The sequence below is a fragment of the Vulpes vulpes genome, chromosome 5 (genome assembly GCF_048418805.1).
Source record: "Vulpes vulpes isolate BD-2025 chromosome 5, VulVul3, whole genome shotgun sequence".
Taxonomy (NCBI): Eukaryota; Metazoa; Chordata; class Mammalia; order Carnivora; family Canidae; genus Vulpes; species Vulpes vulpes.
Genome location: NC_132784.1, coordinates 113396072 through 113419845, shown reverse-complemented (window position 1 = coordinate 113419845; position 23774 = coordinate 113396072). Strand labels below are relative to the sequence as shown.

Here is a 23774-nt window from a genome sequence, read left to right as displayed (position 1 = left end):
CCCCCCCCCCCCCCCCCCAGCTGGTCCTGATCCAGCTCCTCTCTACCCTGGTGTCCAGCTGCTACGGGGTTACAGACGCCGCTTCCAGCCACCAGGCCCTGTCCCCACTCCCAGGGACTTCCCGCCACTCCCCTGCCGCCGAGGACTCCGGTCCTTGGTCTAACCTCCGGCCTCCGCGCTGCAGACCGGCCTTCCCTGCCCCAGCATGAGAAGGACCGAGGCCGCTCTGGTTCCCGGCTCTGGCCCAGGTCATGATGCTGGCTTCCCTCTACCTCCGAGGAACTCTGTATTGTCCCCACTTTGGCTTCCTCCTTCCCACCTGCCAACCCCAGGCCAAGATCCGGCCCAGGACTTCTCAACGGGGAGTAGGGGAGGGCAGGTGCCCTCAGTAACGAGGGGCGAACAGGACCCGCGCTGCTGCCGTGGTTGTGCATCCGTCCGTGGGCTGGCCCCGGGGTGGCCCCCCTGCCTGCCTGGCCCCCCAGCCTGTCCCCCGCCCCCCACAGTCACGATCCTCAGACTCAGGGAGGGCTTCCCAGGGAGGGCTTGCCGAGACCCTGTCCCCTCCGCGTGCAGGCATCGCGCTGCCTCTTGAGCCCAGGGCCCCTCCCAGGTGCCTCAGAAGCAGTGGCCCTGGGCTCCCAGGCGACTCCTTTTCCCAGTTCCTGCGTCCCCACAACCTCTGCAGGGGGGACAACGGTCTCTTCTTCTTTCTCTGGGAGGCTGGGCACAGAGTCCGGAGCCCCAGATTCTGTTCTATCCACTCACATTATTTGTCTCCCTGGGCCTCAGTTTCCCCACCAGAAAAACAAGGGAAACAGTGGGGCCATGTGGCCTGTGGCACCTGGGATGCTGTGGGACTGTTCCCGTCAGCCTGTCCCCAGCCACATGGCTCCAGCCTTGCCCCCACCCCATGCCTCTCTCAGCAGGGGCTGCCGTGGGCCAGGGGAGGGGGGTGGCCACGGGGAGCGCACAGCCGGACAAATGGACCTTCCATGGTCCAGCCGCCTGTTGCTTCAGGGGCGGGAGGGGAGGAGTCCTCAGGGATCCTGTTTCAACAAACGTTTCTTTCCCGAGGAGAAGGCGGGGGAGAGGGGGAGAGGGACCTATTTAAAGCTACCCCGTGGCTCGCTGCCGCTCTGTCTGTTTGCCGGGGTCTCTGGCCTCCGGGACCAGAGGCGGGGGCTCGGGACGGTCCCCGTGACCTGTGCAGTCTAGGCTCCCTCAGCCACTCTGCCCCAAGATGGGCCGTGGGGTGAGTATCCCCAAAGACAGCAGCGGCCCTGTAGGGAGGAGGAGGGCTCTCTGGGGGGTGAGGGAGGCCGCAAGGGAGAAGGATGGGGTGGGCAGGGGTGCGAAGGGAGGGGCACAAGAAGCCGGCCCTTCGGACTTGGGCTGAGTCTCCCAGCTACAAACGCGCTCGGTCCACAGGTCCCAGCGCTCAGATGCCCCAGTGCCCCCCTCTGCACCACTCGCCAGGATGAGCCCGCGGCCCTCCACCCTACCCCACACCCCCATCCCTGGTCTCCCCGCATCCTAGACAGACCCTGGCTCACTGCGCCTCCCAGTGTGCCCGCCGAAGGGAACCTGGTTCCGTGAATGCTCCTGTGTGTGCCACCCCATCTCCCCGAAATACCCATTCCTCTGGCAGACCCAGCCCGAGAAGATGGGGGTCCAGGTCACAGTTGGAGAGGCCCGGGGGCACGGTGCCCGAGTCACCAGCTCCAGGGTCCCTGAGTGCCGGGACGGCGTGTGCCCCCAGCCCCTGGCAGCGCAGGCGGTCATCCTCCGTGGCTTGGGCTTTGCGCGCGTTCCCAGGGGCTGGGAGAGCTGCCTGCGCCCCCGCGGCCCACCCCTGCCCGGGCCACTCTGCAGCCCTGGGAATGCCAAGGGGAAGATTAACAACTGTGGAGTTGGGCGGGCTGGGGGGGCAGGGACCGGGCTCTGGATTCTTGGAAATGAAATTTCCATATGGAGAAAAGTCACCCAATCCCTTACACACTGCGCCTGGATGCTTTCCTTTTGTGGAATTCTGGCGGAGGGGAAGGGTCTGGGGAACGGTGGGAGGGCGCAGAGGCACGGGGATGCCCGTGGGGAGCCTGGGGGAGCTTCTGGGCCCAGGGAGGGGTCACGCAAGGACGTGTTATTGCGCTGGGTTTAGCAGCTGGGAAAACTCTGAGCTTGGACACCAGGGTCCGTGAGCTGGGGTAGGAGCTATAAATAGAACCGGTGTGTGTGTGTGTGTGTGTGTGTGTGTGTGTGTGTGACACATGTGCTCTCCATAGGCCAGAGCTGACACACTTGTTCCGGGGTGAGCTCCGGTGTGTGCCTCAGAAGGCAGGTTTGCGAGAACCTTGCAGGCCTCCGGGCACGTGGGAGCGCACATGTCCCCGCATGGGGATGAGCGGGGCTCTGTGAGCCGCTGCCCCCAACCCCAACCCCCATGCTGACCCCTGGGAAGGCAGGCCACTTGGGACCCTCAGCTGAACCTTGGCATGTCCTGTTCTGACATGCGGACCGCTGAGGAGAGGCCCGGCTGCCCCCAGCCCGGAGCCCCCAGCCCAGCGCAAAGAGCCAGGGGAGGTCTCCTCTGCTGCTCCCTCTTAGAGCAGGGAGGCTCAGCCCACCAGGTCCTGCTCCGGACGGACAGACGGACGCAATTCGACCTTGATTTCTTCCAGGGACCCCACTGCCTGGGGTCTCTGCCCTCCTGCCAGCAGCCCCGACCCCGACCCCCACCCCCCTGGCTGTGCGCAGGCAATGGCAGGCTGGGGAGCGGACCTGGTTCTGCTGGGAGGCATGGGCTGGGGGGCAATGGGGGCGCTTAGGGCTAGAGCTCGGAGTTCAACCTGCCAGGAGAGCCGCTGACTGCAGTGCCAGGGCAGTGCCAGGGCTCCTCTGTCTCCTGTCTCCTTCCCTACATCCGCACCACAAAGCCAGGCCTGAGTGTCACCCTGCGCCCTGTGGCCGTGAAGGGCAGCGTGGGAGCTGGGGGCTGGGATGGCAGTGGTAGGAGAGCGCCCAACCCGCTCCAGCTGCCACCACGAGGCTGCGGTGGGGGAAGCGTGGCTGCTTTCCAGCTGCCCCCACTCTGTCCCAGCCTCTGGCTCCCTCAGAAAGAACTCTCTGTTCTCCTTCAGCATTCAAGACCCGGAGAGGGGGACTCGTGGTGGGGGGAGCCCGGGGGGGGGGTCCTTGCTTCCTCTCTTTCTTTCTTGCCCGGGCAGCCCGCTGGCCCCAAATCTCCGCAGGATCCTGGCTGCAGAGCCTGAGATCCTTGCCAGGACGGGAGGGGGAGGGGGCCGTGTGTCCCCAGCTCTGTGCAGGCCGGGGGGAGAACAGGGTGGGGGCTCAGGAGAAGGGGTGCTGCGTGGGGATGCTCACTCCGGCCACCACCCAACGTGCCCCCAGCGCACCGACTGCCAATTGGATTCTAATTTTCACGAACTTTATCTCATGTCTGAATGTATGGAAATTCTCGGGGCTCTGCTCCTCTGCCCCCCGCCACAGCCCCCCGCACCCCCACCCTGACGCCCAGGCCCTGTTCCTGCCCCCGACGCTCTGCAGGGTCCCTTGAAGCTGGTCTGGCCTGATGTCTCGCCTCTGGTCCCTCTGCTGCTCTCCGTCCGACCCACAGTTCGGTCCCAGCACGGGGAGTGTTGGTGAACCCAAAACACAGGAATCCATCCCACCCGATGAGTCCCCCTGCTTAGGTCTCCTGGGGAGGGGGTCGGACAACTTCCCAGGAGCCCTTCCCCTCTCCGCTTGGGCTGCTTCCGTCTCCCCAAGATGCTCAGCCTCCAGGACGTCAAAGACATACTTGATTCATTGGTGCTCCCTATGGAAGCAGGTGGGGACAAGGGTGTCCCCCTGTCCCTGAGCCCCCTGCCTGTGCCCGATTTCCCTGCTCAGACGGCTCCCTCTGCGGGCACAGGCCTTGTGATCCCGCCTGATGAGGGCAGCGGCTGCAGCCATGTTCCCGGGTTGCTCCTGCCTCTTCAATGGGGGGAAAAGTGCATTATCCACGAGCACAGATTTTTATGGCAGTGAAACCACTTGGGGGGGGGGGAGCTACAATAGACACACGTCAGGACACATTTGTCCCAACCCACAGAGTGGCCGGCGCCACGAGCGAGCCCTCCTGTCAGCTCTGGACTCTAGGTGATACCGAGGGGCCAGAGTAGGTTCCGGATGGCCACGAATGCACCCTCGGGGGTGGGTAGGAGTGTTGACAGTGGGGCAGGGGGGCAGGGGGCATCTGAGAACTCTCCGTACTCTCTGCTCAGCTTTGCTGTGAGCGCACAACTGCCTTTAAAAGAAAAGTCTACTTTTAAAGAATGCTCATGATCCTGTAAGAAAAGAATAGATACGTTGGCTGTAGATCCCATCCAGGTGTCCAGGCTTTTTTTTTTTTTTTTTTTTTTAAGATTTATTTATTGTAGGGGGAGGAGCAGAAAAGGGAGAGACAGAGTCTTAAGCAGACCCTATGCCGGGCATGGACCCCAGGCGGGGCTCGACCTCACGACCCTGGGATCACGACCTGAGCCAAAACCTAGAGACAGACACTTAAGTGACTGCACCCCCACCCAGGCACTCCCCCTTGGGTGTCCAGTCTGTACAAAAAGATGAATTACACCACAGTCCAGCATGTAGAGAGGCTTGTCCCTGAGAGCCTCACACTGCCTGAGGGCCCAGTGGAGAAGGAGGCAGGGGACAGAGATCCAGACCTTCTATGACAAGGACGCGGGGGTGGGGGCGGAGTGAGGAGGACGCCGGGGCGCCCCCAGGCCCTCCCTGCCCCCCCTCCCCCAGCGCCCCAGCAGCCCCACTGCCCACCCCGCGGAAGGGGAAATCTGTTCTCCCCGTGGAGCCTGGGAGCCCGGCGCTTGGAGGAGGCTGGACGGAGGCCATGAAGGGGAAGGGAACAAGGGCCCACTCGAGGCTCCAGGAACATGGTCACCGGGTCTCCCCGGAGGCCCCCAGGATGCCAGGGCCTGGGAGCATTTGAGTTTTAGCTGTGTCCCCAGAGCTGATTTCTTGTATTTTGGACAAATGGGGCCCAGTTTCCTTGTCACCCCGTCGCGTCTCGAGGCCTCATACTGTGAGGACCACCCCCTTGCCCAGAGGCGGGCGGGCTGGCCCACAGTCAGGACCGGGCCACGGCTCCCCTCTGTCCCCGCTTCTGGGACTCGCTCGGACCCCCCCGGCCAATGGCTTCTCTCAGCCCATCAGCCCTGCCCATCGCACCGCCAGCTCCACCACCGGACCCGAGGCTCCCAAGAGACTCTGCTCCCCCAGGTGCCTCGCCGTCTCCGCTCCTCTCAGCGTCCGTGGCGTCGGGGCAAAGCCCCCCCACAGGCTGCTCTACCTCAAAGCGGCCCCCAACCCTGGCCACTGCCTACCAGCGTTCTAAATAGTGGAGGATGCTGCTTTTTAAAGTTTTTGTTCCGTTCAGTATTAAGCAGCAGGGTTTTCTGAGCCAATAAAATCCTAGCAGAGCCCAACAATAGGCAGCTACGAGTGGGGCCCTGAGCCCCGGGGCCCACGGCCTTCCCTGAACCTCCAACATAGGGCCCGTGGCCCTGCGACTGGTGGGGGAACTGAAGGACTGGGGTCCCTCCTCCACCCACGCCCTTCCCTCCCCCCCGGGCTGTTGCTACCTCTGACCCCACCACCCCCGGCCCAGCGCCTGCACTCCTGCTTCCAGGGGGCATAGAGGCTTGGGTGTCCGGCCTCCCTGACTCTCCGGGTTCTCCCTTCCCCCTGCAGGCCGGCCGTGAGTACTCGCCTGCTGCCACCACTGCGGAGAATGGGGGCGGCAAGAAGAAACAGAAAGAGAAGGAGCTGGATGAGCTGAAGAAGGAGGTGGCCATGGTGAGGCGGGCCGTGGGAAGGGGCCCCCGTAGCCCAGCGCCCCCCGGGTCCCTTGCCTCAGCCCCGGGCCCCTCCGTCCACACACGCCTTCGAGGCTCGGTACCCAGCCCCCAGCCCCAGAGTAACTCAACTGTCCCCCCAGGATGACCACAAGCTGTCCCTGGATGAGCTGGGCCGCAAGTACCAAGTGGACCTGTCCAAGGTGAGTGGAAGGTCACCTTGGGGGAGGGTGCCCACGACCGGAGGACCCACGCAGGCAGGGCCTCTGAGCTGTAATCCCAGCCCTGGGACCCGCAGACTCATGACTAGCTGCGGGCTGAGCCAGGACTCAAACCCAGACCCCCTGCTGCATAGGCCACAGCCCCTCCCCTGCGCACCTGGCAGCCAGGCCCCAGGGGCTCCCCAGGTGGCACTTGTCCTCTGCCCCTGAAGGGACACACGTCTCAGGGAAGGGACACCTGTGAAACGGTGAGGTAACCCCACCGCTCTCAGTGTGACCCGTGTGCCCGCCATGCGCACCGCGGCAGGACAAGTGGTCCAGGTACACTTCCCTGATGCCCTTGCGGGGAAGCTGTTGTATGCCTGTTCCTGATGCGGGGGGACTCGAGGAGGGCCCCACGAGCAGCACAGTCAGACAGCAAGCCCATATTTCTGAAACACAAAGCATCCATGATGGTAGTTTGTGCACACACCTCCTCCTGCAGGCCCTCCCTGACTTCCCTTTTGAAAATTCCCTGCCCACCGCCCTGCCCCCGGCCCGTTCCTTCCCCTTATTTTATTTTTCTTCATGGCCTGGCAGGGATATCTCCTGATCATGTGTCACCTCACCAGGTCGTAAGCCCCCCAAGGCAGGGGTTCTCTGGGTCCCCAGAGCTGACGATGGCACCCCATATGCAGTAGGTGCTCAAGGCACATTTATTAAATAGATGAGTGCACAGATGGAAGGGTAACTAAGTGGACTCTGCCCTCCAGGGGCTCGAAGTCCAGCAGCAGGAAAGGACGTGTTGCAGAGCTCACAATGCCCCACGCGGAGCACGGCTCCGTCAGCGCGCGGGCTACACGGGACTGCCTGGGCCGGTGGACTGGGGGGGGGGTGTGCAGGCCAGGCTGTCGGGGAGGACACCTGTTACCAAAGCCGCGTGACACTCGCGGTCAGGAGCGCTGGCCTCTCCTTGAACGCTCGCTGGAAAGGATGTGAAGGAAGGCCCAGGGCGGGGGGACCGCAGCTGCATCTGCGGGGAGCCTGTGTCCTGACCCGCAGGGGTCTCAACCCAAGGACCCCCGGGGCTGGGGCACAGTCCACGCCTCCGCGGGCTTCGGGGCCAAATGTCAGCTCCTCTGCGTGGCCTTTCCCAAAGCTCCCCTGCCTCTTCCGAGCGGTGGGGTCTTTCCCTGCGGACATCGTGGCCCTGCCGAGGGGCCGCGGGACGACTGTGGACACGCGCTCACACTCCTCTCCCTACTCCCTCAGGGCCTCACCAACCAGCGAGCCCAGGACATCCTGGCTCGGGATGGGCCCAACGCCCTCACCCCGCCCCCCACAACCCCGGAGTGGGTCAAGTTCTGTCGCCAGCTGTTCGGGGGCTTCTCCATCCTGCTGTGGATCGGGGCCATCCTCTGCTTCCTGGCCTACGGCATCCAGGCGGCCATGGAGGATGAGCCATCCAACGACAACGTGAGCCGGGCCCCGGGCTCCGCTGTCCTCCCAGAGGCCCGATACAGTTGGGGGCAGGGAGCGAGAGCGTCCGGTCCCAGCCCCACAGGCCCCTGCCTTCCAGGCAGCCCGTCCCTGTTCCTTCCCGCCTGCGTGGGCTTGGCTGCCTCCCTGGAGCCTCAGCCCCTAGAGAAGTCCTAGTCCTGGCAACGCCCACAGTCCCCCCTTCTCAGGAGAACGAGTGGGAGGCTGGGGAGAAGGGCTCTCCGCCGCCGTCACTCCCAGTCACAGGCAAAGTCCCCGGGGCCGGGGCGGTTGGAGTGGCGGCTGCCCCTCCCGGGCTGCAGGTGCCTCACAGCTTCCTCCTCCCCAGCTCTACCTGGGCGTGGTGCTGGCAGCTGTGGTCATCGTCACCGGCTGCTTCTCCTACTACCAGGAGGCCAAGAGCTCCAAGATCATGGATTCCTTCAAGAACATGGTGCCTCAGGTAGACCCACGGGGCTCCGGGCTGGCGCCAGGGTTCGCCGAGGGTCCCAGCTCCTGAGCTCCTCGCGCTCCCAGACCCGGGCTCCCGCTCTCCATGCCTGGACCTCGCTCCATGGCTCAGGGCGCCCGGGGGGCCTGCGGGAGGCCGGGGCGGGGGGTGGGTGGCAGTGGGGCCATGGGCAGCGGAGAGCATGAGCCTCCTGCCCCGCACCCCCCAGCAAGCCCTCGTGGTGCGGGAAGGAGAGAAGATGCAGATCAACGCGGAGGAGGTGGTGGTAGGAGACCTGGTGGAGGTGAAGGGCGGCGACCGCGTGCCTGCGGACCTGCGCATCATCTCTTCCCACGGCTGCAAGGTGAGGAGGCGGCGGGGGGCCCCGGCGGCCCTAAGAAGCAGGCCGCACACCGCTGGGGGACCCCGGCTAGAGGCGGAAGGTCTGGGAGGCCCTGGCCCCCGCAACGCCTGGCCCAGCTGGTCTCCCACCGTGTACACGGAGTGTCAGGAGGCTGTGCTGGGCACGCGCCATGCCCCAGGCTTGTTTGATTCCCACTTGATCGCAGCTGCGTGGTGGGTGTCGTTAGGTGTGAGATGCCCCTTAGGTGTGCACACCGCCTAACCTCTCTCCGCAGAGCAGTGCATCCTGCGGGGCTGCCGCACAGGCCGCAGGTGGTGCCAGGTGCAACCCCAGGCGGCGGTGTTATCTCAGACCCTCGTGTCCGAGGCGCCCCTTGTGGGTGTGTGACACAGGGATGCCCGTTACGGTCCCCAGTCTGCAGACGAGTACGTGGAGGTTTTGCTGGTTAAGTAACCAGCCCAAGGTAACATAAGAAGTCGGGGACAGCCAGGATTCTGAACCAGAGCAGGGACAATAGCTGAGTAATGCTCTAAATACATGATGAGCACAAGCGTGATTTTGTCCCTGGGGTCACGGGTTCAAGCGTGGTTGGAGCCGGAAGACAGCTGTGCACACCCGTGTCCGCCCGTCCGCTGACCATGCACCTGCTTCCTCCTCAGGTGGATAACTCATCGCTCACGGGAGAGTCGGAGCCACAGACCCGCTCCCCCGAGTTCACGCATGAGAACCCCCTGGAGACCCGCAATATCTGCTTCTTCTCCACCAACTGTGTGGAAGGTGAGAAGCTGGCCGGTTGGGAGCTCCCCGTCCTCGCCAGACTGAGGGAAGAGTCTCTGCCATGAATCCCCAGGGGGCTGCGATTGTGCTCACTTGTCAGACCTCCAGCCCAGGGTGCGGGGGACCCTGATTCCCCAGTCCGCTCCCAGACCCGGGGTGGGAGGGGGGCCTGAGTATTACAGGCTGGGGGGACCTGGCTCCGTGGAAGTGACCCCCCCCACAACAGGAAGATCTGAGGGCCGTCTACGGCAAGACCGAGCAGATCCCAGTGCTTGCAGATATCGGGCCACGACCTCCGTGCACACGCACATGCACACGCAATACACAAAACACAACACGGAGGCACACAGACACACACAGTAGGCAGCACGCACATGCCCCCAGTCAGCCTTGACGCCTACGAGTCATGGTTGGACTGAACTTCCATTTCTCCTGGTTCTGGGACCAGCCCCTCACCTGTATCACTCTTGCTTTGCCCAGTGACCAGGCTGGGAGGTTCGGGCTGCCCAGGACACCCCATCTCCATACAGGGTCCTGGAGACCAGCCAGGCCCAGCGGGAGCTCCCCGCGCTGCCACCACGTAAGGGCAGGAGACCAAGCCCACCCCAAACCCCTGCCCGCTGTGGCTGTGCCTCCTGGAGAGGGGCCGATGGTGAGAGCTGGAGGGGAAGGGGGACCGGCTAGACCTCGGGCGGGGGACGGGGGCTGGAGGAGGCTTCACGCCCTGCCTCCATGTCCTTCCTTGCCGATTCTCACCTCTCCTCGGTGTATCATGTCTCTCCCAGCAGTTTAAAAAAAAAAAAAACGATTCATCTATTTTAGAGAGAGCATGTGTGGGGAGGTGAGGGGGAGAGGGAGAGAATCTCACACAGGCTCCCTGCTCAGCGGGGACTGATGAGCCCTGATGTGGGGCTCGATCCCAGGACCCTGAAATCATGCCCTGAGCCGAAATCAGGAGCTAGATGCGCACTTGGGCGCCCCTCTCGGAGCTTCTCCCAATCCTTTAGCAAGTTTGGATTACAATGAAAGTCGCAGCACATGAAATCTCTTCAATTTCTAATGTACTGAGGTTCTGAAAGCTGCTCCACGTTTCCCACAATTGGTAAAAATGCCTGGTAAGATACGTGCCTTGCTTTCTCTGAAATGGGCTTGGAAGAAGGAGAAAAATTGAATAGAACAGGCATGTGTTGAGCGCCTACTATGTGCCGGGCGCCGGCCAGGTGTGTCACGGCACCCCGCAGCTCCGGATCAGAGCCATCCCAGGCGGGAACCCAAGCAAGAGTGTGGACCAGGACCGGCCAGCCCCCGCACACCCGCTCTTTCCCTCACGGCACGCTCCCTCCCCGGGAGCCCCGGGGGCGTCTGCCGGCCTGGCTGCCTCTGTGGATTCTCTGGCCCGAGGCGGAGAGAGAAAATCTTCAGACCACACAGAAAACATAACATCATGTACTTTTGGATCCTAACAAGCAGGAGCCAGATTTTACTGAGCTGCTCGAGCAACACTTATTTCACTGCTTGCACCTCCTCCGTTTGAATCTGAGTCTCTCTGCAAGGTCTCTTCTCAGGCCCAAGTGTTAAGGGAAAACGAGATGCGGTTCCTGGAGTCTGGGCCTGGCGGTCTGTGCCGGGGGTGGACGGGGCGGGGGGGGGGGGGCCAGCGCGGGAGGTGCGGTTGCCACGGGGTGACCTGCAGGTCCCACCTGAGGCTCGTTTACTCTTCCGGGGTTCTGCTTCTCCAAGGAGTAGGGTGGGACTTCAGGCCCCGGCTCCCTCTGTGTTGCAGGCACGGCTCGGGGCATCGTGATCGCCACAGGTGACCGGACGGTGATGGGCCGCATAGCCACGCTGGCCTCGGGCCTGGAGGTGGGACGGACACCCATAGCCATGGAGATCGAGCACTTCATCCAGCTGATCACGGGGGTGGCCGTCTTCCTGGGGGTCTCCTTCTTCGTGCTCTCGCTCATCCTGGGCTACAGCTGGCTGGAGGCTGTCATCTTCCTCATCGGCATCATCGTGGCCAACGTGCCTGAGGGGCTGCTGGCTACGGTCACCGTGAGTGGCTCAGGCTCAGGTGCCGCCGGCGGAGGGACGGAGGGAGGGAGGGAGAGTCTCGCTACCCTTTCCTCAAAGGCGCTAGAGCCTAATGGTATCTGGGCAATTTGTTCCCTTCCAGCCCCTAAAGTCACTTGTCAGATTGTCATCTAAGACATGGCTCAGAGTCTGAGCCTGAAAAATCCCTGGTATGGCTGCACCTCGGGGCGCAGGGGCTCCCCCGGAGCTCGTCGCCACCCTGTACCCCCCGCCGCGCTGTCCACCGCACTCTGCAGCTCGTCCCCGCCCACCCTGCCGCAAAGCCTCCCTCAGAGGTCATGGATGACTAACTGGCAAACCCAGCGGTGACCCTTCCTCGGGCCCTTCCATGGCTCTGCCCACACACGGCACCGCTGCCCACCCTCCTGGACTTCTCCCCTCCGTCTGTGACATGTTGCCATCCTGGTTCCCCTCTGTCCCCTGCAGGGTCTCCTCTTCCCCCGACCCCAACCCCGACCCTGATCCTCGGGCCCCCCACTCCGCTCTCCCCACCCCTGGAGTGAGCTCACCACCCCCCCACCACTCGCACACCCCTCGGCCCAGCTCTCTGGGGCCCGCTCTGGGGCTCAGGCCTTGTATCTTCAATTCCCGGCTGGACTTTTCACCTAAATACACACCCACGGTGTCAGTTCAACAGTTCTGAAACGGAACACCCCCACCCCCACACGGAGGTCCCACCAGGTGTCCGTGGACCGGGATGAAGGCAGGAGTGCGAGGGCCTGGTCTGGGGCGAGATCGCGGGCCCCTCCGGCTCCGGCCTTAGCCCTCCTTACTCTCCTCTGTCCAGGTGTGTCTGACCCTGACGGCCAAGCGCATGGCGCGCAAGAACTGCCTGGTGAAGAACCTGGAGGCGGTGGAGACGCTGGGCTCCACGTCCACCATCTGCTCCGACAAGACGGGCACCCTCACCCAGAATCGCATGACCGTCGCCCACATGTGGTTCGACAACCAGATCCATGAAGCGGACACCACCGAAGATCAGTCTGGTGAGTGGGCACTCCACGGGGGCGGGGGCGTCCAGGGCACCCACGCGACGCCCACGACGGGGAGGGCGGGAGCAGACTGGGGCTGGGAAGGGGAGCCAGGCTCCCGGATCTCCCTCTCTGCCTCCCTCCCAGGGGCCACGTTCGACAAGCGATCCCCCACGTGGACGGCCCTGTCTCGGATCGCCGGTCTCTGCAACCGGGCCGTCTTCAAGGCCGGACAGGAGAACATCTCGGTGTCTAAGGTAGGGAGCCGGGGGCGCCTCCGCGGCCCGCCCGCATTGCCGATGCCCGGCTCCTGTGCTCGCATCCTCTGCCAGCCTCGAGGCTCCGGGACCCCCTCCCTCGGCGCTCCCCACCCCCCACCCCTGCCCGTGTGACACTGAATTCCCCTCTGGCAGCGGGACACGGCGGGCGATGCCTCCGAGTCGGCCCTGCTCAAGTGCATCGAGCTGTCCTGCGGCTCTGTGAGGAAGATGAGGGACCGGAACCCCAAGGTGGCAGAGATTCCTTTCAATTCTACCAACAAGTACCAGGTCTGGTTGGGGTGCCGGGTCAGGAGCGGGGGAAGGGGCTGACATGAGCGGGGCGCACAAAGCCTGCGAGTGGTGGGGGCATCCGAGGGCCCTGCCCCTGCCGTGTCCCCCAGGAACCCCGGGGGTTTCTGTGTCTGGTGACAATGACCCTGACCTCCAAACTGCCATCCTCACTAAACCCCGTTGCCTCCCAGCTCTGGCCTCAGCCTGCCATCCCTTCAGCTGTGGGGTCGGCCACACCTATGAAATTTCCCTGGGGGGTCCCTCAGGCTGCTGGCACCCGCTGAGTGCCGACAAGGCAGCCTCAGCCGCCCTGTGGGAGCACCCCGAAGCCAGCACGGTGGTGGGGTGCTGGCGAGAGAGCCACACGGCCCCTCGCACACGCCTCTCTTAACTGATCGCCTCTCACCTACTTGTGAGGCGAATGAGTATCTATGGGCAGGTGGCTCTTGGGTTACAGGGCTGGCACGACAAACGCCCCCTCACACGCCAGCTCTCCCTCCGTTGACACTAGTTGACAGACCAGAGGACGTGTCCCCTTGGGAGGCCCTGGGGCAAGTCCGGCCCCGTTCCTAACGGCCTGTCTTCTGTCCAGCTGTCCATCCACGAGCGAGAAGACAGCCCGCAGAGCCACGTGCTGGTGATGAAGGGGGCCCCGGAGCGCATCCTGGACCGCTGCTCCACCATCCTGGTGCAGGGCAAGGAGATCCCGCTAGACAAGGAGATGCAAGACGCCTTCCAGAATGCCTACATGGAGCTGGGCGGGCTGGGCGAGCGCGTGCTGGGTGAGGGGCCGGGCGAGCATGCTGGGTGAGGGGCTCTGGGCCTCCACGGCGCCCGGGAGGCCTGGGGTCACCTGGTTGCGCTCGCTCTTCCTTTCTGCCCAATTCAGGGTTTTGTCAACTGAATCTGCCCTCCGGGAAGTTTCCTCGGGGCTTCAGATTTGACACGGACGAGCTGAACTTTCCCACCGAGAAGCTCTGCTTTGTGGGGCTCATGTCCATGATCGACCCTCCCCGGGCCGCTGTGCCAGACGCCGTGGGCAAGTGCCGCAGCGCTGGCATCAAGGTACGGGCCCCGCCCTCCCATCCTCCCTCCCAGACGCCAGGGGCCAAGGGGCGGGCGGGCTGCTGCCTTGCGGACACCCAGGTCCCGGACACCCAGGTCCCAGCGGCCGCCTTCCCGCCAGCTGAGAGGAGAATCTGTGCATCAGCAGGGAAAGCCGGCCCGCCCCTAGCTCTGGCCCCGTCCCTTCAGGACAGCGACCAGGCACATCCCTTCCCCCACTCTTGCTATTCTGACCCGGAGCTGATCTGGCGCTTGTGTCTCGGGGATCGGGCTGTCCTACCTTCCCGACTAGGCCCACTCTCTCGGCCCCCGGGAGTGGGACGAGCAGGCTCCTGCCGGTGCCCTCGTGCTCCCCACGCGCCCCGTCAGCTGGCTCTGGTCCTCATCCTCCAGGCACACCTCTCCTAGGTCCCTGTGTCCACCTGCAACTGCTGCTCGGTGAGCACCCTCCCTGCCACTTTTGTTCCCCACTCTGCATTTATCTTGAGCACCTGTGGACCAGGCGCTGCCCAAAGCTGGAGGCCAGCGGAGACGTAAGCCCTTTCCCCCACGGAGCCAAGGCACCTCCTCAGCACCCCCACCCCATCTCACAGCCAGGCACCGTGCCATGGCCGCTCCTCTTTTTCCAGCATCTCAGCTGACACCAGAGCAGCTCAGGCTGCCCGTCCACTGAGGGCCAGGGGATAGTGAGACGACGGAGACGTGGTGCCTGGCCTCCGGAGCTCACGGGCTCTCAGGGGAACAAATGCCTGTACACTTAATCACGGAACAGCCCGACAGCCAGGGTCGTGGGCACCTGCCACGGCCCAGATGCTCCCATAATACAAACAGCCACTCGTAGGAGCCAGGCAGTGTTTTCGGCACTCAGCCTGCATGAGCTCATCTGATCTCCACAAGCACCTGATGAGTCAGCACTGGGACTTTCCCTTACAACAGGAAAGGGAAACTGAGGCACCAAGTAGCACACTCCTCAGTGGTTGGAGCCGGGATGTGAAGCAAGGCAGCCTGCTGTTTGCTATCACCCCGAAGCACAGTGTGTAGACATGTGCGTGTGTGTAAGGGATTTCTCAACCCCAATCACTCCGTCTCCGAGGTAGGCGTCATCATCCCCATTTAAAAATAAAACCAGCTGAGACTCAGAGTGGGTAAGTCGCTTTCCCAAAATAAAACTGCCGGTAAGGGGTGGATCAGGTATGTGAAGCGTGGCCCAGCGTCTGGCAAGCCGTGCTCGGGCACATCGGGCTGCCTGTGGCCATGACCGGAACCTGCACGGGGGCCTGGGGACAGTACCTCCGGGCACTCAGAGCGGGGAGCAGCTAATTCCGCCGCGGAGAACTGGGCAGTGTTTCACAGAGCGCTTGATACTCGATCTGGGCCTCGAAGGCCACGGTGTTTTGTGAGGCAGGGAGAGGGAGGCTGTCAAGGTCAGGGACAGTGCGTGCCTGACGCCATGAGACGGCACGCGGGGTACAGGTGCATGGGGCAGGAGCACAGGAGACCGGGGCGTGGGCCGGGACCACGTGGAAGGGCTTTGCCCAGATGCCCGACTTGGGCTTGATCCTGGGGTCCTCAGGGAGCCACAGGTATCCAGCTTGCAAGAGGCCCCCCGGTGGAGGGGGGTGGATCTGGAGAAGGATCAGAGGCAGGACGCAGGGAGAGAGGCCGTTGCGGTGGTTCCAGCCGGGGCAACATCCTGAACCAGGGTGGCAAAGGGGTGGAGGCGATGGGTCCCTTTTGAAAAACACTCTGAGAACACGGTGACCAGGCCAGACACAGTCGGTGAGGAAGGTGCAGGGATGAAGGGAGGGAACAGTGTGGAGGTGGGGGCAGGGGCAGGCTTGGCAGGGTGGCCAAGCGAACCTCGAGTTCAGTTCTGACCCTCCGTGGGAAGCGTCTAGTAGACGCCCAGGGAGAGACGTCCCCGGGAAAGCTGGCTAAGCTTAGAGGCCAGCACAGAGGGTCAGGGCCGGAAAGAGAGGCTGGTGGGCACCCGAGTGCAGCTCAAGACCTATAGCAGGCATGGGGACACAGGGATGAGGGTGAAACCAGGGCCACGGGTCGTGGGCTACATGGAGAGAGAGGAACCAGGGCAGGAGGGGGAGAACGTCACAGCTCACGTTTGCTGGGTGCCCACCAGTGTCCCTGACTCCTCATGAGGACGACCCGGGAAGCTGGGGTCGTCCCCACCCTGGGCCAGCGGAGAGAGGGGAAGGTCAGTGTGTGTGCGGGCTCAGGCCTGCTGCCCCTTCCCCTCCACCTGGCGGCCACCCTGAGGATGCGGGAAAGAGCTGGAACGAGCCGGGAAGGGACCTGGGAGTAACGGAGTCCATGCAGACCGCGTGGGGCCGACTCTCAAGGAGGGGGTGGTGGATGCTGCCCGGTGCTCAGAGGGGTCAGGTGGGATGAGGGCTGCAAACCTGCCGTCAGGGGCACAGGGCCCTGAAGGGGCTGGCTCCTCAGCGTCCATGGGATCTGCCCACAGACCCACAGGTGCACACGCTCCTCCATCGGGCTCTGATCCCCCCGCGCCCGTGACAGGCCGCCCCGTAGCCCACCTCGCAGATGCCAGCCACCCCCCCACCAAACTCCATGCACTCTGCATGGATCAACTTCTTCCCATGCGGAGAAGGGGTGATGGAAGGCCGGGGCGGTGGCTGTGCCCTCACCCTGCCCTGCCAGGCTGCATGGCCGCAGCGACCAGAGTGGACGCGAGCCTGGACACAGACAGTCATGGGCCCTTTCTGGGAACATGAGGGCCCTTGGAGCCCTGACAGCCTCGTATCCCAGGACAGCCAGCCTCTTAGTCTCCTCTGCCAAGGGACCCCGGTGAATTCGTTACTCGTTGGGAGGCTTTCCTCCACCCAAACACAGTATCTCTGACCCCCAAGTACAGCCTGTCCCCCTCAAACATGGGCACACGCACACACGCGGTTCCCCCAGCGTGGCTGGGATCTCTCAGTCTGGCTCTTTCTGACTTATGGCAAGGAGTGGGTTGGGAGAGGCCCTCAGCACTGCTTTTCTCCTCTCTTTTCTCCTTTTCGCAGGTGATCATGGTGACCGGGGACCACCCCATCACAGCCAAGGCCATCGCCAAAGGGGTGGGCATCATATCCGAAGGCAACGAGACCGTGGAGGACATTGCGGCCAGGCTCAACATTCCCGTCAGCCAGGTCAACCCCAGGTGAGGCCTCCGCAGGCCCCGTCCCCGGTCACCCCGCCCCGTCCACAGAACACCTCCCTGGGAGCTTTGAGGCCGTACCTTTGACACCCCAGCGGCCGGCCCCTCAGCCCCGAGCGTGTCCAGGCTGTGCCACTAGCTCACTGCGTGTCCCTGGAGATGCTGTGTTACGGCAGCCTTGAGCCTCCACTCTCTCAACTACAAATTTAGGGCACAAACCACACTGCAGGGTGGCTATGGGGGTGAGGCATGGGTGAGAAAACCAGCACGTTGCCTAGCAACGACTCTGCTGGGCTACGATGTCGCCTCACTTCCTCTGAGAAAGATGGGACAGACAGGCCATGGGGAGAGGGTGAGGGGGACCGTGCCCCCAACTCTGCAGGGACCCTGCAACCCGGCGGCAGGGACTCACCTCTGCTCCCACCATCCAGGGAAGCCAAGGCGTGCGTGGTGCACGGCTCAGACCTGAAGGACATGACGTCGGAGCAGCTGGACGAGATCCTCAAGAACCACACGGAGATCGTGTTCGCGCGGACGTCCCCGCAGCAGAAGCTCATCATCGTGGAGGGCTGCCAGAGGCAGGTGAGCGGGCGCCGCACAGGGCCGGGCCTGGACGGGCCTGGACGGGCCTGGACGGGCTTCCTCCTTGCTCTGGCTGTGTCTTCACCCAGGGGGCCATCGTGGCGGTGACCGGGGATGGCGTGAACGACTCCCCCGCGCTCAAGAAGGCCGACATCGGCATCGCCATGGGCATCTCGGGCTCCGACGTGTCCAAGCAGGCCGCCGACATGATCCTGCTGGACGACAACTTTGCATCCATTGTCACAGGCGTGGAGGAGGGTGAGGAGCCTCGTGGGCCGGGCTGGCACCCAGCATGGTGGAGACCAGCACCCCGTTTCCTGGGCCTTTACCCCCAAGCAGAGCCAACCCGGGATTCCAGGCCCCTGCAGCCCACTTTGGCTCCCCTCAAACTCAGAGTCTCCCTCCCTCTCTGGGGAACATGGGCAGCCTCGCTTCAGGGGCTGGGGCTGTGGAGGGGCCCCCATCCCCCTGATGCCCCCCGAACCTCCCCCAGGCCGCCTCATCTTTGACAACCTCAAGAAATCCATCGCGTACACCCTGACCAGCAACATCCCCGAGATCACCCCCTTCCTGCTGTTCATCATCGCCAACATACCCCTGCCTCTGGGCACCGTGACCATCCTCTGCATCGACCTGGGCACAGACATGGTGAGGCCGGGGTGGAGCGGCATGGGGGGTGGAGGTGGGTGGACGGGGAGGGAGAGGCGCCCCCGGGGCCGCTGGCCGGGCTGCCATGGTTGAGGGAACAGAAGCCGAGACCCTCACCATAATAGGGCCTTAGCAGCACGCGCCGAAGGGCATCGAAGATTCCCCCCCGCTGACCACCCCCTGCACCTGTCGGCTCCCTTCCACCGCCATCCTCCCCGCATCCGCCCGCACGCAGGTCCCCGCCATCTCCTTGGCCTACGAGGCAGCCGAGAGCGACATCATGAAGCGGCAGCCGAGGAACCCGCAGACCGACAAGCTGGTGAACGAGAGGCTCATCAGCATGGCCTACGGACAGATTGGTGCGGCGGGGCCCTGGGGCCTGGGGGGGCCCGAGGGCAGTCTCTGCCCCGCTGCTGGACGGAGGAGCCCCAGGCACATCCCAGGCCAGCAGCCACCCCCCGAGGGCCCCGGACGTCGTCTGTGGTCCCCCCCCTTCCTCCTCTGACCGGGCCTGCCCTCTGCCCGCCCCCCCGCAGGGATGATCCAGGCCCTGGGTGGCTTCTTCACCTACTTCGTCATCCTGGCAGAGAACGGTTTCCTGCCGTCGCGGCTGCTGGGAATCCGCCTGGACTGGGACGACCGGTCCATGAACGACCTGGAGGACAGCTACGGGCAGGAGTGGGTGCGTGGGGCCTCGGCTGTGGACTCCGGGGCCGGGGGGCGGGCTTGGCGCCTGCGGGAGTGGCCACTGAGGGTGCCCCCAGCCAAGAGCCTGCCCGGGCCCCCAGCATGCTGCCCCTGCCCCTCCGCCGCCTCTCACGCTGCCCGCCCGCCCTGCAGACCTACGAGCAGCGGAAGGTGGTGGAGTTCACCTGCCACACGGCCTTCTTCGCCAGCATCGTGGTCGTGCAGTGGGCTGACCTCATCATCTGCAAGACCCGCCGCAACTCGGTCTTCCAGCAGGGCATGAAGTGAGTGCCCCCGGCCCCCACTCCCGGCAGAGAGCCGGGCCCCCACCCCCCCCAGACCCCTTCGCCCCGTGGCCACATCCGGGGGCAGAGCATCAGATTGCACCTGCCCGGATACTCGCACGGCCACAGCCCAGCCTGAAATGGGTGGCTGAGAAGAAAGCGGTCCGAGCACCATTTCTGACCAGTTTTCACTTTGCTCCTAATCCGGTGCTTTAAGGTTCCCTGCCCTCTCCCTTCCTCTTCATCTTCCCACATGTCTTCCCTCCTCCATCCTCCCTCTTGCATCCCGTGTCCACTCCCGTCCCCACGCTCCCCCGTGCCCAGCCCTAAGTGCGGGTGCCCCTCGCTCCCCTGGACACAGGGAGCTCAGGCTCATAGCGCCCGCCCCTCGGAGTGTGTCACCCTCCTGGGGGCTGGGAGCTGCCCGGGGGCAGGCTCGGTGTGTCCTTAGTGCATCAGTCACCAGGTGCCAGTCGGCGTGCTGTCATTCAAACACGTCGTTTACCCTCACAATAGCTCAGCGAGGTAGGTGCTGATTTCATTTTCCGGACCAGAGACCCCAAGAAGCTTACATGACGTGCCCGAGGTCACCCAGGTCGGCCTCTAGGGCCCACGCTCTTGGCGACGGCACCAGGCGGGCTTCTGTCGGGGTCTGGCCCCTGTCGGTGCTCAGCGATCACTCGGTGACCGCGGCGTGGACGGTGGTTAGCGCTGGAGGAATCAGGGTCCTCCTCGAGCACAAGCTCCCCTAGGGCACTTTTGACACAATTTCTCAGTGTGGGGAACGAAGCAAGATGCCAAAACCCTGGTGAAGTTAATAGCATGTAAGAGAGGAAAGTGGAGAGTCCCAGAGAAGCTCCCGGGACCGTGCTCTACGCTGTGTTTGGGTCCTGGCGTTGTGCGAGTACATCTCCAGCGTTCACCTTCCGGGGAGCGACGGCTTCCTCTTGGCTGGGTGCCTTCCTCACATCTCTCTGCTTTATTGAACATGTCACTTAGCGAGTATGTGCCTGGAGCCGTCACCAGGCCGTAGGCCGCGTGGGGCGGCCCCCCTCTGGGGCGGAAGCTCGTGGGGAGCACAGCATCCCCCACACAGAGCTCGTTGGCCCACACGCTAGAAACACTTACCTGCTGGGTGACTGCGTGTGTGACAGGCAATAATCGGAGCTGAGGTCAGCAGGCAGGAAAAGTAAAGAGAACCTGCGAAGGAGCCGTCCAGCCATCTAGCCTGGGAAGAGGGTGTTTGCACACAGAGGGCAGCGGGGGTGTCTCTAACCATCCGGACATTTCTCGGGGCCTCTGTCCCTCCCATCTCCAGGGTCCCCCTGCATCTCCTGCCCCCGCACCCCCCCTTCCAGCACCGCCTACCCTCCTTTCTTTGCCTCTCCAGGAACAAGATTCTGATTTTCGGGCTGCTGGAGGAGACGGCGCTGGCGGCCTTCCTGTCCTACTGCCCGGGCATGGGCGTGGCCCTGCGCATGTACCCGCTCAAGTGAGTGTGTCCCCAGCGCGGCCCCCCGGACCCGGGCTCCGGTGTCCACAGCCTCCTTGGCTTGACCACCCGGGACGCCCCTGACACGCTCTCCTTTCTGTTTGGTGCAGGGTCACTTGGTGGTTCTGTGCCTTCCCCTATAGCCTCCTCATCTTCATCTACGACGAGGTCCGGAAGCTCATCCTGCGGCGCTATCCTGGCGGTGAGCACCCCTGCCCACCGCCCGCCAGGGCGCCCGGCTGCTGCCCACCCCCCAGGACGCCAAGCCCCCAAGCGCTCCTACCGCGTATCCTCGCACCTTCTTCCCCTGCAGTCCCCAGATCCCGGGGCCCCAGGTCCTCGGAGCCCTGACCCTGCCTCTTCCTCACAGGCCCGGGTTCCCCCCCACCAAACAGACAGGTGATCCTCAGGTTCCGCCAGCCCCCTGGATTGCAGGGCACAGAATTAGGAGGGCCCAGGGCACCCCCTTCCCCCTCCACAATCTACAGAAACCAACAGGTGCAGAGCAGAATTTATCTGCTTGGGGTTATAAGGCAAAGAACAGCAGGGCCAGCGCTGGAACCCAGGCCTCCCGGTTCCAGAGCAACAATCAAGTTTGTTTTTTTTTCTTCCAACAAGCATTTTTGGCCACTTCCTGGAAGTTGAGAACGGATGGCCTCTGAGCCAAATACGCCCGTGGATATTGTTTGGTTTGGTCCACCCTTTATTGTGTGGCTGTGTTTTTCAATAGGCCCCATGACTAAAATTAGGGGCTTTCACATAAAATCCATATTTCTGACTTCCAGGGAATCGTGAGCTGTCAACCCCACGGCCACGTCTCTGCACAGCCACAGGGTGGTCGCCCCTTTACAGTCACCTGTTACTGCGCAGCCCACTCTGTGCCCGCGCTGCTCTGTGCTAATAGGACTCTCTCCCTTCCCCTAACCCGGGGCCTCCGCTCCCTGACGTCCGCCCTCCCTTGCACCCTGATTTCGCCCTCCCTGGGATCCCGGGGCCCCTGCCCCAGGCCTGTGCTGCGCATGGCCGTGAGCCCCCAGCCCAGGGAGATGGATCTTTGCGCCCCTCCCGCCCCCCCCGTGAACTCACGCCGTGCCCCATCTCTCCCACAGGCTGGGTGGAGAAGGAGACCTACTACTGAGCCTTCAGAAGAAGGACCAGGCTCAGGCCGGGCGCCTGGAGGTGGTGCAGGGAATGGTGATGCGCAGAAGACTGGGGGTGCTGGGGGAGGGTCCAGGGAGGGACAATGAGCCACTCAGCAGACTAAGCTGGGGGCAGCGGGCACGTAAGCTCTCGTAAGCTCGGGGCGATTGCCTTGCAGACCTAACTATGAACAATTGGCTTAGACACCACACGTTAGGGTCCCTCCCAGATCCTGCTCCATTGCTCCACCCTGTTGTCCACTTTTCCGAGGAATTGAGGGTTACCCCAACCCCCTGCCGTCATCTGCCCCCGCACACCCGCCTCCTGCTAGAACACATCAACGCCCTCCCTTCCCCGGCCAGGGACCTGTCTTAACTGGGAAGAGGGGACTGTCTCAGATCACTGATGCCCCTCCGCCTCTCCGTCTCACCCCACCATCCAGTCCACCCATCGTTTGCTTCCTGCAAGCTGCCGCCCGCGCCCCTTGGGATCAGACACAGTTCCTCCTAGGGAGTGCCAGGCCGGAAAGGGAAGCTGATTGTAGAAGCCAGTCCTCCGCAGGCAGGCGAGGCTGGTTAGGAGCCTCCAGAGGAGGGCGGGCAGGGGCGTGGGAGGCCGAGGAGGGATGTGGCAAAGGGAGCGGGGAAGAGAGTGCCAGGACAGGACAGCTGATGTGCAGTGTCTCCGCCCCGTGTCCTGCCCTTTTAGAGCTTCCTGCCAGCAGACCCAATTCAAATGTCATCAGAGTAGCGGCAAAGGCAGCCAGAGAACCCAGGAGCCCCGCTGGGATCCCGCACCCCTGCCCCGTACAGTCCCCACCCACCCGGTTCGTGCCCTCTGGGTCCTGCGGCCCAGGTGTCCCAGATGGTCCGGCGGCATTGTCCTCACTCACTCATGCCTCCAGGCTGCTAGGTCCTCAGAGGCTCCGTGTTGGGCCCAGAGGGACACCTGCCCCTGCCACCCCCTTCCCCGCTGTGTCCATCCCCACGAAGCTGCCTTGTTCCCTGAAGCGCCCGGCCACCAGCTGCAATCGGGGTGGAGGACATTCCCAGGACCTTCCCACGGCCCAGGGACATGCAGAACCAGCTTAGGTCACCAGCCTGCTCAGAACCTCCCGACAAGAAGAGAGCAGGCGCTGGGAGGGCTGTTCCTCCCAGGTGAACGCCCCCCCCTCTGTGGGAGCACTAACCCCGCTTCCCAGGATGGGGAGTTGGTTTCAGGTTCCTGGGAGACATTGCCCTCCCCTTACCCCCACCCAACAGCTCCGCTCTGCAGGCAGCTCAGCCCCTCCTCTAGGCCCAGCCCAGAAGCCCTGGGAAGCCGGGGAGAGACACCCAGCTGAGCGGCCAAAGGGAAGACCCAAGGCAGAGGGAGGGAGGTCCGTGGACGACCCCCGGGGGGCGCCCCTTCACTACACTGGAATTTTACCTTATCAGAAATACCTTGAAATAAGTGAGTCGTTGCTCCAGCTCAGAAAACGAAATGGGAAACCACATGAATTTGGGCCTGAGAAGTTTGAGATCTGTTGACTATGGACAAAGTCTACCTTTGCACCGTCAGTTAAAAAAAAAAAAAAAAAAGGCATCTGTTTAGCAAATTAAAAGCATAAACCACATTGCTAGCGATGGCATATCTAGTCCACCTAAAAGCATACTTTGGAGGCACTTTAGGAATATCTACGTAGAAGTAGCGTGTGCATGGGCTAATCATCAATTCTCCTGTGTTTGTTCAAGAAACATTTGCAAGACCTTCACTCGGTGACCTTTTGTAAGACATTAGTTCGAGGTACTACGTATGTACTTGAAAATAATAAAGTCGCATTTATGACAAAGAAATCCCGTCGGTCATTCAGGTGTCCAGACTGAATCCTGGCCTCCTTCCCAGCCTGGGGTATTGAAAGGTGCGCGGGGGAAGCAGCGAGGGAGGGGACGATCTGGGGGC

At 63.3% G+C, this 23774-nt stretch overlaps 1 protein-coding gene across 1 annotated transcript; it reads left to right on the top strand.

The window, feature by feature from the left end:
• Positions 1-936: 936 nt before the first annotated feature.
• Positions 937-23668, top strand: LOC112910077 (sodium/potassium-transporting ATPase subunit alpha-2). Its single transcript, XM_072759705.1, has 23 exons — positions 937-1255; positions 5770-5874; positions 6017-6076; positions 7346-7549; positions 7902-8015; positions 8233-8367; positions 9027-9144; positions 10928-11196; positions 12023-12221; positions 12354-12463; positions 12620-12754; positions 13350-13539; positions 13647-13822; positions 16867-17003; positions 17432-17582; positions 17672-17840; positions 18076-18230; positions 18466-18589; positions 18767-18912; positions 19071-19201; positions 20592-20693; positions 20804-20895; positions 21803-23668. Exons 1-23 carry the CDS (start codon positions 1244-1246, stop codon positions 21829-21831), a joined length of 3063 nt encoding a protein of 1020 aa, XP_072615806.1. The 5' UTR covers positions 937-1243; the 3' UTR covers positions 21832-23668.
• Positions 23669-23774: the final 106 nt, after the last annotated feature.